General features: G+C 41.2%; 1 protein-coding gene across 1 annotated transcript in view; it reads right to left on the reverse strand.

The window, feature by feature from the left end:
• Positions 1–470: 470 nt before the first annotated feature.
• ELK3 (ETS transcription factor ELK3) overlaps positions 471–15,516 on the reverse strand; it is a 75,420-nt gene continuing 60,374 nt past the window's right edge. The window contains exons 2-5 of the mRNA XM_082256607.1: positions 15,196–15,404; positions 10,399–11,220; positions 6,420–6,542; positions 471–1,245 (exon numbers count right to left, since the gene is read on the reverse strand). Coding sequence (XP_082112733.1) covers positions 1,147–1,245; positions 6,420–6,542; positions 10,399–11,220; positions 15,196–15,402 — 1,251 coding nt within the window. The 5' untranslated portion in view covers positions 15,403–15,404 and the 3' untranslated portion in view covers positions 471–1,146. The remainder of the gene's footprint in view (positions 1,246–6,419; positions 6,543–10,398; positions 11,221–15,195; positions 15,405–15,516) is intronic.

The following is a 15,516-nucleotide window of genomic DNA, read 5'->3' on the forward strand; positions in this document are numbered from 1 at the left end:
CTTGTGAATTTTCTTTTTTTTTTTTTTAAAAGGTGAACTTCGCCTTTAATTCTTTTTCTGGGGCCAGGATGTCCATGACACATGTCAAGCTATAGAGTGGAAGGGGACCAATGAACATCTGTCTGCCAATTGCCCCTGTGAAATGTAAACCTTATCCTGTGTATTTTACCAAAAATTGTTCACTAGATTTAATTTTTGTATTTTTACTCAAAGGATAGATTTGAATAAATTCAAGTGCAAATATTGTATGATAAAAATATTGCAGCTACCATCTTTTTATTCTATAGTGTTCCTGCTTTCTGAAAATGTGTTGCATTTTGGTATGTGTGCGCAAAATGATAAAAATGGTTAACAACACTAATGTTAACAGTTAACATTTTCTTAAACCTAGTGCTTTGGACACCTTCAGAATAAACGCATTGCTCCCCAGTCCATAATCTTCTAAATAAAATTTGTGTTGCAATGGGAATCAATATCAAACCGCTTTGTTACTGTGTTCTTCTTGACCTAGACCACAGCTTTAATGGCAGTAATAGGAGTGTAGAGCCTTCTTACAGATTGATCTTTCTCCTGAGAAGCTGAAGGTAAGAGCTAACAGACCTTTTTGAAGGACCTTTGTAAATCGGCAACTATGATTTTATACTTCAACATCCAAGATTCCACAGAACAGTATAACGGAGTTTGGGCAGCAGTGTAGCAAGCAGTCTTTCATTTTTAGGCCTCCACCGGGCAAAAGTACGTATAAAACTTGTACATTGCCAAGTATCCCACAATGTACATATACCCACCTCCGGTAAACCCAACGAAAAAAGGCCACATCCAGAACATTCTTCGACCTCAAATGGGCATCTTTCTTAACAGCCCATATTTGATTTGCAAATTGTTCCCACTTAGCCCTACCTTTTTGTGGTATGTTTTCCTTCATTAAACATATCACAAGCACACCTTTTCCCAGCTACACATAGTCAAACAAATATCCCTGGGACAAAGAATCTAAGAGAGAAAAAAAAACAATGGTGTCTGCCAGTGCTTCAATGTGGAGCGTTCTGTGTTGTGATCAGTGTCTTGGTAACTCCAGGCCAGTCCACCTCTAAAAAGCTATATTTAACAAATTAACCAATTAGTCCATAGGGAACTTAGACTTCATCAGGATTTTTGTGAGTTAGATGATAGCAGCACTGGAGATGATGCTCTGTCCAACCCTGGTAGCTGCATTGGCAGGTGACTGTTCAGCAGGTTTGGAAACTTGAAAGAAAAAAAAAAAGTTGTCATTATTTAGATAGTGCCATGGGTCTACATATTTATTGCTTAAAACCAGCTCCAGAAGATTTTACCCCCTTCATGACCAGGGCATTTTTTTTGCTATTTGGCACAGTGCTACTCTAATTGGCAATTGTGCAGTTTTTGCAACACTGTACACGCATGAAATGTATGTCATTTTTTTCACACAAATAGAGCTTTCTTTTAGTAGTATTTCATCACCTCGTTTTTATTTTTTATTGTATAAATGTAGCACCCTACAGGTAGGTGCTAGGTAAAGATATAGTGGGCCTTGTCTGCCTAACAGGGCTGTGATTTAATAGGGTGTCAAGGTTTACAGGTGCGCCTGCTGAATGGGGAGTCTCCCCACTGGCTCCTGTCAGAGGCTTCTCATAGGGCGGTGGGGGAAACCCAATCAGGGGACACATCCAGGCTTATAACTACCCCAGGAGGCAGATTGTGCTGCAAAGGATTCTGGGAGTGGGTATAAGTTTGGGGGTGGCACATGACACGATGTCTTTGGCGGGAGCAGAGTCCCAGGAAGGAGACGGTGGATGTCTCAGGGTTTCGCCTGAATGTCCAGAACGTTCTGAGTGAGCTGAGGGGATCCGGTGTGCTGAGAGCCTGCGGGGAGACAGAGGGGTACAGTCCCAGGAAAGCCTACACAGGTCGTGAGTACTGAGGATTGCCCCTGGGGGTCTGCCTGAAGTTAGAGGGGACCACTCCGGAAGAGGTTCTGGGATCCAGTGCCAGCTAGTTGTAAAGGGGGTACCTAGGTTGAGGACCCTGAAGCTACAGAGGGGGTACATAGTCAGTGGACCCTGAAGAGTTCCAGGTAAAGGGGCACCTGCAGTTGGGCCCTGAACTGTACAGAGTGTGTCAGGTGCAAGTACAGCTATACAGAGTTCTTCATACTACCTCAGGCTGGTCAAAGCGGGGGGACAGTAGTCGGTGACTTCTACAGCACAACAGTGGCAGGAGTTCTACAGTTCTCAGTCCTGGATCTTCTGGACTAATAGTCGGAGGATTCAGCACTTCTGTGTTCTACAGCAGGGGTCTTCAAGCTATGGCCCTCCAGTTGTTCAGGAACTACAATTCCCATCATGCCTAGTCATGTCTGTGAATGTCAGAGTTTTACAATGCCTCATGGGATGGGTAGTTCTGCAACAGCTGGAGCGCCGTAGTTTGAGAATCCCTGTTCTACAGGATATTCACAGCGTTAGTGAGCGTTGGCTGGCGTCAAAGCGCCAACGGGCATTTTTCAGGAGTAAAGTCCCACATGTAATTAGTTCAAGCCTCAAGGAGTATCCCACTTATTCCCTTCTCCCATCCTCTTTAAATCAAATAAAAAACCACAAACAAAGATGCCGGAGTTGTCGCTGCTTCAGTTATCGCACCCAGGGTCACAGCTCACATGGGCTGGAGAGAGTACCGGTACTAATGGCAGACCCACATCAGGCCACAGGCCTGGAAAACTTGCTACATAAACAAAAAGACTGTAATCTAATTTCTTCATAAATTTAGGCCAAAATGTATTCTGCTACATGTCTTTGAATTAAAAAAAAAATCGCAATAAGTGTAAAATAATTGGTTTGTGTAAAAGATAACATCTACAAATGATGGATTTTTTTCATTTTTTTTTTTTATACTGGTAATGGTGGTGATCAGTGACTTATATTGGGACTGTAATGTGGTAGACAATCTGACACTGACACTTTGTGGGAACTAGTAAACTGACATTGACAGCACCAGTGACACTAATACAGTGATCAGTGCTAATAATCTACACTGTCACTGTACTAATGACACTGGATGGGAAAGGGTTAAATGTGTGCCTAACAATGTGTAAGGTGTGCTGCTTTTTACGCAATATCTCTGTTTCTTATTCCTACTTCCCTCTGTACAGAGCCCTGTGTTGATTATCAACAAAGAGCTCTGGGCTGAGACTGTACACAGCTGATCAGTAGATTCCGGCCATGAATCGTTGGTTGTGACATACTAAGTGCCGCTGTATTTGCTCACAGCAGAGCCAGCAGATGGGGACACGCGTGCACCCAGAACCTGGAGGAAATCTGCGACATAAAGGTACGTTATGGTGCCTGTAAGAGCCCTCCAGTCACAGCGGTTAAGAATAAAATTCAAGCAAATAGCTGGAACTGAATCAATACAGTTCTAGGACTGGCATCCTGAAAACTTAGTAGTCAGGCAGTGGTTCTGTTAAAAATATATTCTCCAGTTGTTTTAAGAAGACATAAAACTTACTATTCAACATATGGCCAGTGTTATAGGTTATAAAGCAACAATGCTCATTAAAGTTTCTTAGATTCTTTATCATGCAATATAACTTTTATAAGAAGGACTGCAACAAAATCTAGAACCAGTAGCCGCAATCCCCTCTGTCCAAAATACACTAAGACACCAAAAAGGAATCGCTATTACTATCTAAAAACATTTTTAAAGAGCAGCTCCAGTCTCCCCCCAAAAATGTAAAAGTCAGCAGCTACAAATACTGTAGCTGCTGACTTTTAATATAAGGACAGTTACCTGTCCACGGATCCAGCAATGTCGGCACCCGACCCAATTCTTTAATCAGCTTTGGGTGCAGAGTCAGCATCTGCAGTAAGGGAAACTAGCAATGAAGCCTTCAGGCTTCACAACCGGTATCCTACTGCACATGAGCCAGTCACGCTGCGCTTTCTGATTGGTTCCGCCATCTTCTGGTATCTGTGTTGTCCCAGAAGGCAGCGGGGGAAGGAGGAGGGGGGCTTGGACATAATCGTAGATTGCCGCCGCGATCTTACCCAGAAGTAGGTGCGGATACCTGTCAAAACCAGGTACCCCCCAAATGTGGCAGTGGAGGGGGGGGGGAAGGGTGCGAACAAGCAGAGCTTCTCCTTTTCGCTATAATTTACACTTTAACATTAGGCAATAAACTGGAAAACTGAAAACATAATTAGTCATGTAAAGATATAGAACAATGGCGATGTAGCAAAGTGCCGTAGTTTGTAGCATGCAAGGAACATATCAAAGTTCATTAAAGTTAGACAATGGAAAGATGAGAAAGCAAATGGAAGGTAGAAGCTGCTTGGTTGCCATGCACAGCTGCACCAGATGTAATCTTTCAGATTTATTGTGCTCCAGTTTTGATAAATTCCACGCAATGCATAGTACGTGATTTTGTATATATTTTATTAGGACTAAAAACTAGTTTAGGGAAAAAACTAAAATATTTTTTCAGGTAAATTTGAAATATTGCATATTCATATGCCTGTGGCCTGATGTGGGTCTGCCATTGTTACCGGTTACCTCTCCAGCCCATGTGAGCTGCAACCCTGGGTGTGAGAACTGACACATTGACAATTCCGGCATCTTTGTTTGATTGTTTTATTGTGGTTTTAGGGGATGGGAGAAGGGAATGAGTGGGATACTCCCTTGGCTCGACTATGTACAATTCTGGGACTTTTGTAGTAAAAATCCCCGTTAGCGCTGTCTTGACGCCAGCCGATGCTAGCCAACGCTTACTGACACTTTGAACATACTGTATCTCTAAAAGCTGTGCTGGAACCCTGACTTAAGTCTAGCAAATCCAGGACTATAGAACATATGACACTGCTTGCACTGCAAAGTCACTGACTACTCTCTCCAGCCTTGCCCTGGCTTGAGGTAGCTTGCTGTGTATTTCTGTATGGCTGCAACTCTCAACTGATGCACTCACATAGTGCATTAACTATTCAGGGCCCAACTGCAGGCGCCCCCCTTACCACTTCGCGGTCCTCAACCTAGGTACCCCCTCTATCACTTCAGGGTCCTCTGACTAGGTACCCCCTTTACAGCTAGCTGACACTTTGGATCCTATAACCTTCTCCGGAGTGGTCCCCACTGACTCTAGGCAGACCCCCAGGGGCAATCCTCAGTACTCACGACCTGTGTAGGCTTTCCTGGGACTGAACCCCTCTCGCTCTCAGCTGGTTCTCGGCACACCGGATCCCCCTCAGCTCAATTCGGCACTCTCTGGATTCTCAGGCAGCACCCGAGACATCCGCTTCCTCTGACAGGAGGAGAGACAGCCGTACTCTCCCTCCTGGGACTCTGCTTTCCACCAAAGACCATGAGTCATGCTCTCCCTCAAACATATACCCACTCCCAGAATCCTTTGCGGCAGAATCTACCTTCTGGGGTAGTTACAAGCCTGAATGTGTCCCCTGATTGGGTTTCCTCCACTGCCCTATGAGAAGCCTCTCACAGAGCCAGTGGGGAAACTCCCCTTTCAGCAGACACACCTGGAAACCATGACACTCTAACACCCTACCAAAAAGAAATCATGGCCCTGCTGTTAGGCAGACAAAGCCCACTATACATTTACCTAGCACATACTGTAGGGTGCTACATATATATATGCTGTGAGCAGTTAAACTCTTAACATCTTTGTTTATCCTGGGGGGAGATCAGTTGTTTTATAGAGCTCAATAGTTTAGGCAAAATGTACATACACAAGTAAATGAATCGGAGCAATGACCCTCTTCAGTCTGAGACAGCCTTTCTGAAAGGAAACAACTTCTGCTGTACTGTCTAAAAAAATCATAGTACAGTGGAAATGCATTGGTAAGGAGGTGTCCTGTATTCATTTGTTTTTTGTGAAACAAACATTTGTATAAAGAGACAAAAAAAATTAAATGTTAAACTTGGCCAAAAACCTATCATAGTTTATTTTTAATTCCAACTGGTTTCTGAATATTGCACCCCACACACTACTGTGTGCTTACAGCACATTGACTAAGTGGTTAGCACCTCTGCCTAGCAGCCCTAGGTGGTTTGAACCAACCACAACACTACCTGCCTGGAGTTTGCATGTACTTTCTGTGCCTGCGTGAGTTTCTTCCATGGACACCAAAAACATGCTGGTAGGTTAGTTGGCATCTGCCTAAATTGGCCCTAATATATACAGTATATATATATATATATATATATATAAATTTGAGTTAGGGATCTTAGAGTGTAAGCTCCTAGATGGTAGGGACTGATATGAATGTATAATACTTACATAAATATGCCAAAGCGCGACATACGTTTTCAACGCTAAATAAGTACTTCAAATAGGTAAAAATAAAATAAATTGTTATTGTGGTTGTAACTAGGTTCTACATTTTTCATCTATTCACCTGGAACAATGAGTTAGGTCCTTGCAGCCTGGCAGGACTTAATGGAGCTACAGGACTAAGACTGCTCCAGAAGTGGATGCTTGATAGAAGAGGACTTGGGGTTAACAGTAATCCATTGGGTGTCTGCAAATAAAAAAAAAAAAGAGTGTAAAGATATACAAACATGATTTAAACTTGCTACAACAAACTTGATCAACAAAAGGCAAAATGTAATCAAGTACTAAAAACAAAAACAAACTTTTTCTTGGCTATGTGCAAAATATAAGTGCAGTGCAATCATATAGTGATTATTATTTTATATATACAGTGGGTACGGAAAGTATTCAGACCCCCTTAAATTTTAAATCTCTTTGTTATATTGCAGCCATTTGCTAAAATCATTTAAGTTCATTCTTCTTCCTCATGAATGTACACATAGCACCCCATACTGACAGAAAAACACAGAATTGTTGACATTGTTGCAGATTTATTAAAAAAGGAAAACTGAAATATCACATGGTCCTAAGTATTCAGACCCTTTGCTGTGACACTCATATATTTAACTCAGGTGCTTTCCATTTCTTCTGATCATCCTTGAGATGGTTCTACACCTTCATTTGAGTCCAGCTGTGTTTGATTATACTGATTGGACTTGATTAGGAAAGCCACACACCTGTCTATATAAGACCTTCCAGATCACAATGCATGTCAGAGCAAATGAGAATCATGAGGTCAAAGGAACTGCCTGACGAGCTCAGAGACAGAATTGTGGCAAGGCACAGATCTGGCCAAGGTTACAAAAAGATTTCTGCTGCACTTAAGGTTCCTAAGAGCACAGTGGCCTCCATAATCCTCAAATGGAAGACGTTTGGGACGACCAGAACCCTTCCTAGAGCTGGCCGTCCGGCCAAACTGAGCTATCGGGGGAGAAGAGCCTTGGTGAGAGAGGTAAAGAAGAACCCAAAGATCACTGTGGCTGAGCTCCAGAGATGCAGTCAGGAGATGGGAGAAAGTTGTAGAAAGTCAACCATCACTGCAGCCCTCCACCAGTCGGGGCTTTATGGCAGAGTGGCCCGACGGAAGCCTCTCCTCAGTGTAAGACACATGAAAGCTCGCATGGAGTTTGCTAAAAAACACCTGAAGGACTCCAAGATGGTGAGAAATAAGATTCTCTGGTCTGATGAGACCAAAATAGAACTTTTTGGCCTTAATTCTAAGCGGTATGTGTGAAGAAAACCAGGCACTGCTCATCACCTGTCCAATACAGTCCAAACAGTGAGGCATGGTGGTGGCAGCATCATGCTGTGGGGGTGTTTTTCAGCTGCAGGGACAGGACGACTGGTTTCAATCGAGGGAAAGATGAATGCGGCCAAGTACAGGGATATCCTGGACAAAAACCTTCTCCAGAGTGCTCTGGACCTTAGACTGGGCCGAAGGTTTACCTTCCAACAAGACAATGACCCTAAGCACACAGCTAAAATAACGAAGGAGTGGCTTCACAACAACTCCGTGACTGTTCTTGAATGGCCCAGCCAGAGCCCTGACTTAAACCCAATTGAGCATCTCTGGAGAGACCTAAAAATGGCTGTCCACCAACGTTTACCATCCAACCTGACAGAACTGGAGAGGATCTGCAAGGAGGAATGGCAGAGGATCCCCAAATACAGGTGTGAAAGACTTGTTGCATCTTTCCCAAAAAGACTCCTGGCTGTATTAGATCAAAAGGGGGCTTCTACTAAATACTGAGCAAAGGGTCTGAATACTTAGGACCATGTGATATTTCAGTTTTTCTTTTTTAATAAATCTGCAACAATGTCAACAATTCTGTGTTTTTCTGTCAGTATGGGGTGCTATGTGTACATTCATGAGGAAGAAGAATGAACTTAAATGATTTTAGCAAATGGCTGCAATATAACAAAGAGTGAAAAATTTAAGGGGGTCTGAATACTTTCCGTACCCACTGTATATCAAAAACTCAGTATAACTCAATAATTCATATAGTGAACAAATATATCAAAAACACAATGTAGCGGAAAATCTGATGTGATCTCAAAATCTGATAACAAAATAATTCCAATTCAAAGTCCCAAAATATACCTCCAATGTAGTGCTGAAACGGAGTGAAATATAAACGCATCCAATGTGTTGAGTGCCTGCCATCTTCAGATAAAGTGCCTACTCACCTTCAGTGTCTGACCCCACTACAGAGTCCTATCAGCCTTGGTAAACTCCACCTCTTATTTTTGATATAGCACGTCATGGAATAGAAATTGGGAAACCATAGTGCTCTCTGCTTCTAATAATGTATTTTAAAAATCATACATATCAAAGGATTACAAACATTCCCATAGATATGGGAAAAACAAGCATATAATTAGCTCACCACGCTGATACAAATGGCAACTAGTGAGGTTACGGACAATGGCTCCTCCCACCAGAATGCGTGCGTCCGTGACGTCACTAGTTGCTATTCGTATCAGTGTGGTGAGCTGATTACATGCTTGTTTTTTACATACAGTAACTATGGGATTGTTTTTAATCCTTTGTATGAGTTTTAAAAGAAATTACTAGAAGCAGAGAGCACTATGATGTCTCAATTTCTATTCTATGACATGCTATATGATTGATCGAGAATAAGAGGTGGAAGAACGTGATTTAGGAGTGCTACTAGAAGGAGTGTTCCAGTATCATCTTAAGTGGAGTTTCCGAAGGCTGATATGACTCTGTAGTGGGGTCAGATAAAAGGTGAGCAGGCACTTTATCTGAAGATGGTGGGCACCGAACACACTGGATGCGTTTATATTTCACTCTGTTTCAGCACTACGATGGAGTTATATTTTTGGGACTATTTTGTTATCAGATTTTGATACCACATCAGCTTTTTACCTACACTGGGTTTTTGATACATTTGTTCACTATATGAATTATTGAGTCATACTGAGTTTTTGATATACGTATGTTTATTCACTTTATGATTGCGCTGCACTTATATTTTGCACTTTTTGATTTAAATGTGAGTTTGGTGGACTCTGAGAAGGTGTTAGCAGCAATCTGAGCCCTGTTTAAGTAGGCTAACGATATTCTAGATATATGTATTTGTTGTTTGCACTGAATCTATTTCACTATATTTTTTTTTTCTTGGGTAGGTGTTTTCCAATGTACCTCAACAGCAAAATAAATAGTATTTTAAAATTAAAAGGCTGTGGACAATCTGTCACCTTTTAAAAATATTAAAGTAGAACTTCTTTTTTTCAATGAATGCTAGACTTTCTCTGAATGGAGAAGTTGGAGATCCTGCTGTTTATCTTTTTACTTACACTAATATCTCTTCCATACTGTACTAATGGCCTGTAGCCCCTTCCCCCAAGCTTTCAACGTGTCCTAAAATATTGTCAGTCTACAATTACTTCTAAAATACCACATCACTCCTACTATTCCCTTTATGGTGAATATGCTTCTGAGGTCAGTCCCTTTGTGCTCTCCCTAGTACATGGGTGTCCAAACTTTTGGCTTCTCTGGGCCGCATTGAGTGTAGAGAAATTTTCTCGGGCCGCATATAAAATATATACTGTTAAGGTATATAAGTAATAAAACACCGCTGCACCCTTCCCGTGCTGCCGCGCCCCCCCCCCAGTACTAATTTAACACAACTAGTGGATGATCCCCTCCGAGGCTGCCTCTGTGGCCGTGCACCCGACTCGACTTCCTTCCTCCTCAGCAAAAAAAAATAAAAATTGTCAGGGGGCAGTGGGCCACATTGCCTGCGGTTCCGGGCCGCAGGTTGGACATGCCTGCCCTAGTACTTTACTGTGTCGACCATCACATAAGCTACAGAACAGTTTGAATTCTACAAGTTGAATACGGCCCAGTATAAAATCTCTTATTTTGGGAGCCAATGCATACTAGATGAATCTCTACATGTGAGCCCTGAACAAAAACATTTGAGAACGCTAGTTCATCTCAAGGTATTATTTTTTTCTTGACTAACCCATGTTTTTACCTGAGCAGTAAAGAAAGCTGGTGTTAGAGATCCTGAGGGAAGTGCTGGGCTGTTTAGAGCTATTGAGCCTATATCACTACTGGAGAGCAGAAGAGGCGGAGAGCAAATTTCCAATCCTTTGGGTTTCTTTGCTTTAGGAGGATGATAGGACAGCTTTGTTTTGGATCCTGCTGAGAGATTTAATGGTTCGTTGGCGTCAGGATAATCTAAAAATACACTCCTTTGCTCATTAGAGAAGGATATATTGGGGGACAAAGATGGGGAACGTGAGGAGCGTGGAGAAGAAGAAACACTAGTTGTATTGGATGATATATGGGAAGATCCTTTAGCAGACAAAGAGGATGTTAAGAAAGCAGAGGCAGCTGCCGATTCTGATGTAGAGGGCAGAGAAATGACAGGTCGGATGATTTCTTTGTCCGTTTTGTTAGTAACAAATCTTATAACAGTCCTGACTTCCTCTACTGGACTCTTGACTTCCGCCTTTTCCTCCTCCTCTTCATCTTCTCCATCTTCTTGTGGCTCATCCTCGTCTTCCATGCATTCAGTTTTGATAACTTTGTACTCTGTTTGATGTTGCAGTGAGTTTATAGTGAAGGAGGAATACAAGCCTGAGTGGATGTACTCGTTGCGACTAGCGCTCTTTAGTGCGGACAAGGTGTGATTGTGTCTCTCATGGAGTTCATTCGGGATCTTGCAATCGCTGTCCTGCAGCAATAGGCTGTCCCGGCTCACCTCCACAGCATGAGTCTCCATTTTCAGGATTTCTGGAAAGGACACAAACTTGTAGACAAACTTCTGTCCAATTACCTTTTTAATAATGTTCTGAAAAAAAGAATACAAATGAATAAATAGGTTGAGGAGATTGCAGGACAATTTATAAGGCAATGGGATAGATTTACTAAAACTGGTGCGCTCAGAATCTAATGCAGCTGTGCATGGTAGCCAATAAGCTAACTTCAGTTTGTTCAATTAAGCTTTGATAATAAAACCTGGAAGCTGATGGTTACTATGCAGAGATGCACCAGATTTTGCACTCTAGTTTAGTAAATAACCCCCATTCTGTTGGAATTATAAGAATTAATTTACTGAAGCAATCCTCGACCTTATTGTCTCCAGATTATCATCGAAAGCAACCCGCATTTAAAAGTCTGCATTCTATGTTTCTATGACGGACTTTTACTTATAGAGGCTTCCCAGCATTTAAGGCCCATTCATATTGGCTGCAAGTCCCATAACATCAGGATATCCAGTGGCTTGGGCATAGTCGTGCATATAACCCAAGGCACATTTAGGTGGTTACTAGTAATGTTTTTTTCTTAGGTGGTTACTAGAAGTGTTTTGTTCTTTATAGTTTTTATCATTTTGATTATACAGAAGACACATTTAGGTGGTTACTTTTTTTTTTGTTTTTTTCTTAGTTGATTACTAGGTTTATGTTCTTTATAGTGTTTATCATTTTGGTTATACCCAAGGCACATTTAGTTGGTTACTAGTATTTTTGTTTTTTTCTTAGTTGATTACTAGATTTATGTTCTTTATAGTGTTTATCATTTTGGTTATACCCAAGGCACATTTAGGCGGTTACTAGTATTTTTTTTTTCTAAGGTGGTTACTAGAAGATTTTTGTTCTTTATAGTGTTTATCATTTTGGTTATACCCTATTTTATTGCATTAGTCAAATTTGATGGCCGATACGATGGCACATGGAAACATCTGGTAAACATAACTACTACACAAATATGTTTTTTATACTTAGGCTTACAGCAGTGACCAAAGAGCAGTTGTATTGAAATACATTGTTTTTTTGTTCTGATCTTCTACCAACCAAAAACAAAATCTGATTGGTTACTACTGAAGTCCACAAGTCATAAGTGTTTTACTCAATAAGGCCTCATTCGCATGAGTGTGAAAAACGTTACTGATGTTATTATTACACATGTTTTCCAGGAGAAAAGGTCCTGCGTAATGATCAGCAAAATACTTGCTTATAGCTTTGTTTAACCACTTGCCGACTGCCTAACGCCGATCTACGTCAGCCCCTCACAGGCAAAGTGACGTAGGGCTACGTCACTAGCTTGTGAGGGTCTAGGGAGCGAGCGCGCGCCCCCGGAGGCGCGCTCCCGCTCCCGCGTGGTCACGGACCCCCCCGCGCGTGTGACCGGCGGACCCGATGTCCGCCGGTCACTCGGCGATCGGCGGGGGAGAGGGAGAAAGTCAGGCAGCTTGTGTAAACAAGCCACCTGTCATTCTCCTTGCTGTTAGGATACTGATCACTCGGATCTAGTATGTAGATCCGTTGATCAGTGTCCATACAGCTCAAGCCCCAGCCAATCACAGTAGAAAGCACGCCCCTAGGGATACACACAGCCCCTCCCTCCCAAATAAAGTTAACCCCTTCACTACCAGTGTATTTTTACAGTAACAGTGCATATATATAGCACTGATTACTGTAGAAATGTCACTGGTAACCCCAAAAGTGTCAAAAATGTCAGTCAAGGGTCCGATCTGTCCGCCCCAATGTCGCAGTACCGCAAAAAAAATCGCAGATCGCCACCATTACACGTTAAAAAAAAAACAACAAAAATGACAGAAATCTTTCCCTTTGTTAGTAAACGCGATAACTTTTGCGCAAACCAATCAAAATACGCTTTTTGCGATTTTTTTTACCAAACATAGGTAGCATAAAACAAATTGGCCGAAAAAGTAAAAAAATTTTGATTTTTAAATTTTTTTTTTGGAGAATTTCATATAAAAAAATGTGAAAAATATTGCTATTTTTGCAAAATTGACGCTCTTTTTTTGTTTATAGCGCGTGATCAAAAAATCGCACAGGTGATCAAATACCACCAAAAGAAAGCTCTGTTTGTGGGAAAAAAAGGACACCAAATTCGTTTAGGTACAGCATCGCACGACCGCGCAATTGTCCGTTAAAGTCACGCAGTGCCGAATCGCAAAATACCCCCTGGTCGGAATGGGGGTAAAATCTTCCGGGGCTTAAGTGGTTAATGGTGCATACGCGTACATAATTTTTTACAATTAATCTTTCACCTTTGTTTAAATTTAATGTACGCGCTTACAAACTAGTATACATGTGTTTATACACATAAGCGCATAAAGTGCATGTTCTTAGATGCAGATTTTGGGTTCTGTGTTACGGATCTGAAAGCCGCTCATGTTTTATGCACCTGTGTGAATGGTTCCATTAAAAAAAAAAAAAAATGCAGCTGCATTCATATCCATTATTAAACAGTTTTTTTTTTTTTTTATATGCTTTTTTTTTTTTTTATGCCCGCGTGATTGAAGTCTTAACCTTATGGTCAAGAAGATTTCTGACTAGCACTCAATAGTAATCGCATAACAGTGAATACATTTTTCAGAATCTATATGTCAGAAGTTAATCAGAAGTGCCTATTTGACCACTTAATACAACAACTTCATCATATTTAAAAAGGAGCATCATCGTGCTGCATGGGATTAAAAAAAAAAAAAAAAAAGTTACTTTCTTTGTCAATCCCCCCTTTGACAAAGTCGGAATGACGAAACCTTAGGGCGTGGCTACAACGACAGACCGAAGAAGTGAACAGGTGAAGCGGTGGCTCCTCCATGTCTGGCACACTAGCGTGGAGTTGGTGAGGATGTGGGGAACACCCCAAACCCCATATTTTACATGTGCTGTTGATTTTGGTTTATGTGAGTGCAAGTACCATGTTTTAACAATAAAAATTGGAGTTTTAAAACTGTATTGCACTAGTGGATTCCCCTTTGTTTTTCCCTATATGTACATGCGAGAGGAGATATAATTTAAGGAGGACCCCCACACTTAACGGTGTTTTGTCATTGCGCTTGTAGACCTGACCATGCAAATAGGGGCATCTTGTTGGGGTGAGTTACCAGCTGATGGGAGAGGGATTACGCAGGTGGTGGATTTAGGTGGTGTCCAACATTCAGCACGGAGCTCCTTTCTTCACACCTGTCACTACTTTAGCACATTTGATTAATGGACTTTATGTGATTTATTTTGTGCACAATTCCACCTTATATGTGTTTATTTTTTATGATTATTTGTTGCAATGTTGTATTTTTTGCACATATTTATTTAAAGACTTATTTCCTTGAAGTGTTTTTGTGCAGCTTGTGGGAGTTTATTTTTCACACTTTTTTATATTGATTTTGTGGTTTAAGCTGCAGCTTATGTATTTATACATCATTTAATATTGAATATTTATTTGATCTACACACTGGTATCACATTTTTATTTTGTGTGATTTAGCGCAAGAGCTATCCTATTATCATTATGACGCGTTTGTTTCTAATTTCCCTTTCTAAACTAAGAAAATAAGGGTTTATTACTAGTATTTTCCTTTCTCGCTGTGTATGCCTAGACCTGCAGCTGACATTTGCTTGCACAGCTTAATACATTTATTGCCATGCTTTGTCCCCAGTGCTTGGGCTTTTACATGGAAACCATATGTTAGACAGATGTTCTTAGGCTATTTCCGTCAGTGCTCTTTTCTCTGGTCTAACCTGATGAACAGTCACTTCAGTGGTGTTCTAGAAAAGGACAAATTTACTGGCACAAGCTGAACTACGAAAGGGCACAAATAGCAGTTTTTGTGTATTAGTAACCACCATCTTTGGGTTAGTTGTGTGCATTAAAGTAGATTCAATTTGATCCAAATCCAGTTTCCTTCATGGTAGAATATGAACATGCTTGTACCTAAAATGTATTTTACTGCTTTTATCTAGTAAAAGTTGAGAGTAGTAAGTTGACATGAAGCTGGCAGATCGAATGCCTACCTTATCATAATAATATCGAAGGGCTCGACTCAGCTTGTCATAGTTCATATTGGTTTTATTCTTCCGCAGTCCCCATAGCTTGGCCACTTCCTCCGCTTTGAGCAGCTTGAATTCTCCATCGTTGGATGTCCAGCAGATGAGATGCTCATGTTTCTGATCGAGAAGCAATTGCAACAGAAACTGCCACAGAGTAATTGCACTCTCCATACCTACAAAACAGAATTGGCACTATTATATATAATGATCTACATCATATGGTCACCGTAAGGCACTTTATTTTTAATGCTTTTTTTTTTTTTTTTGTGCATACACTACACAAAT

The sequence above is a fragment of the Pelophylax lessonae genome (genome assembly GCF_965119305.1).
Source record: "Pelophylax lessonae genome assembly, chromosome: 4".
NCBI classification, from domain to species: domain Eukaryota; kingdom Metazoa; phylum Chordata; class Amphibia; order Anura; family Ranidae; genus Pelophylax; species Pelophylax lessonae.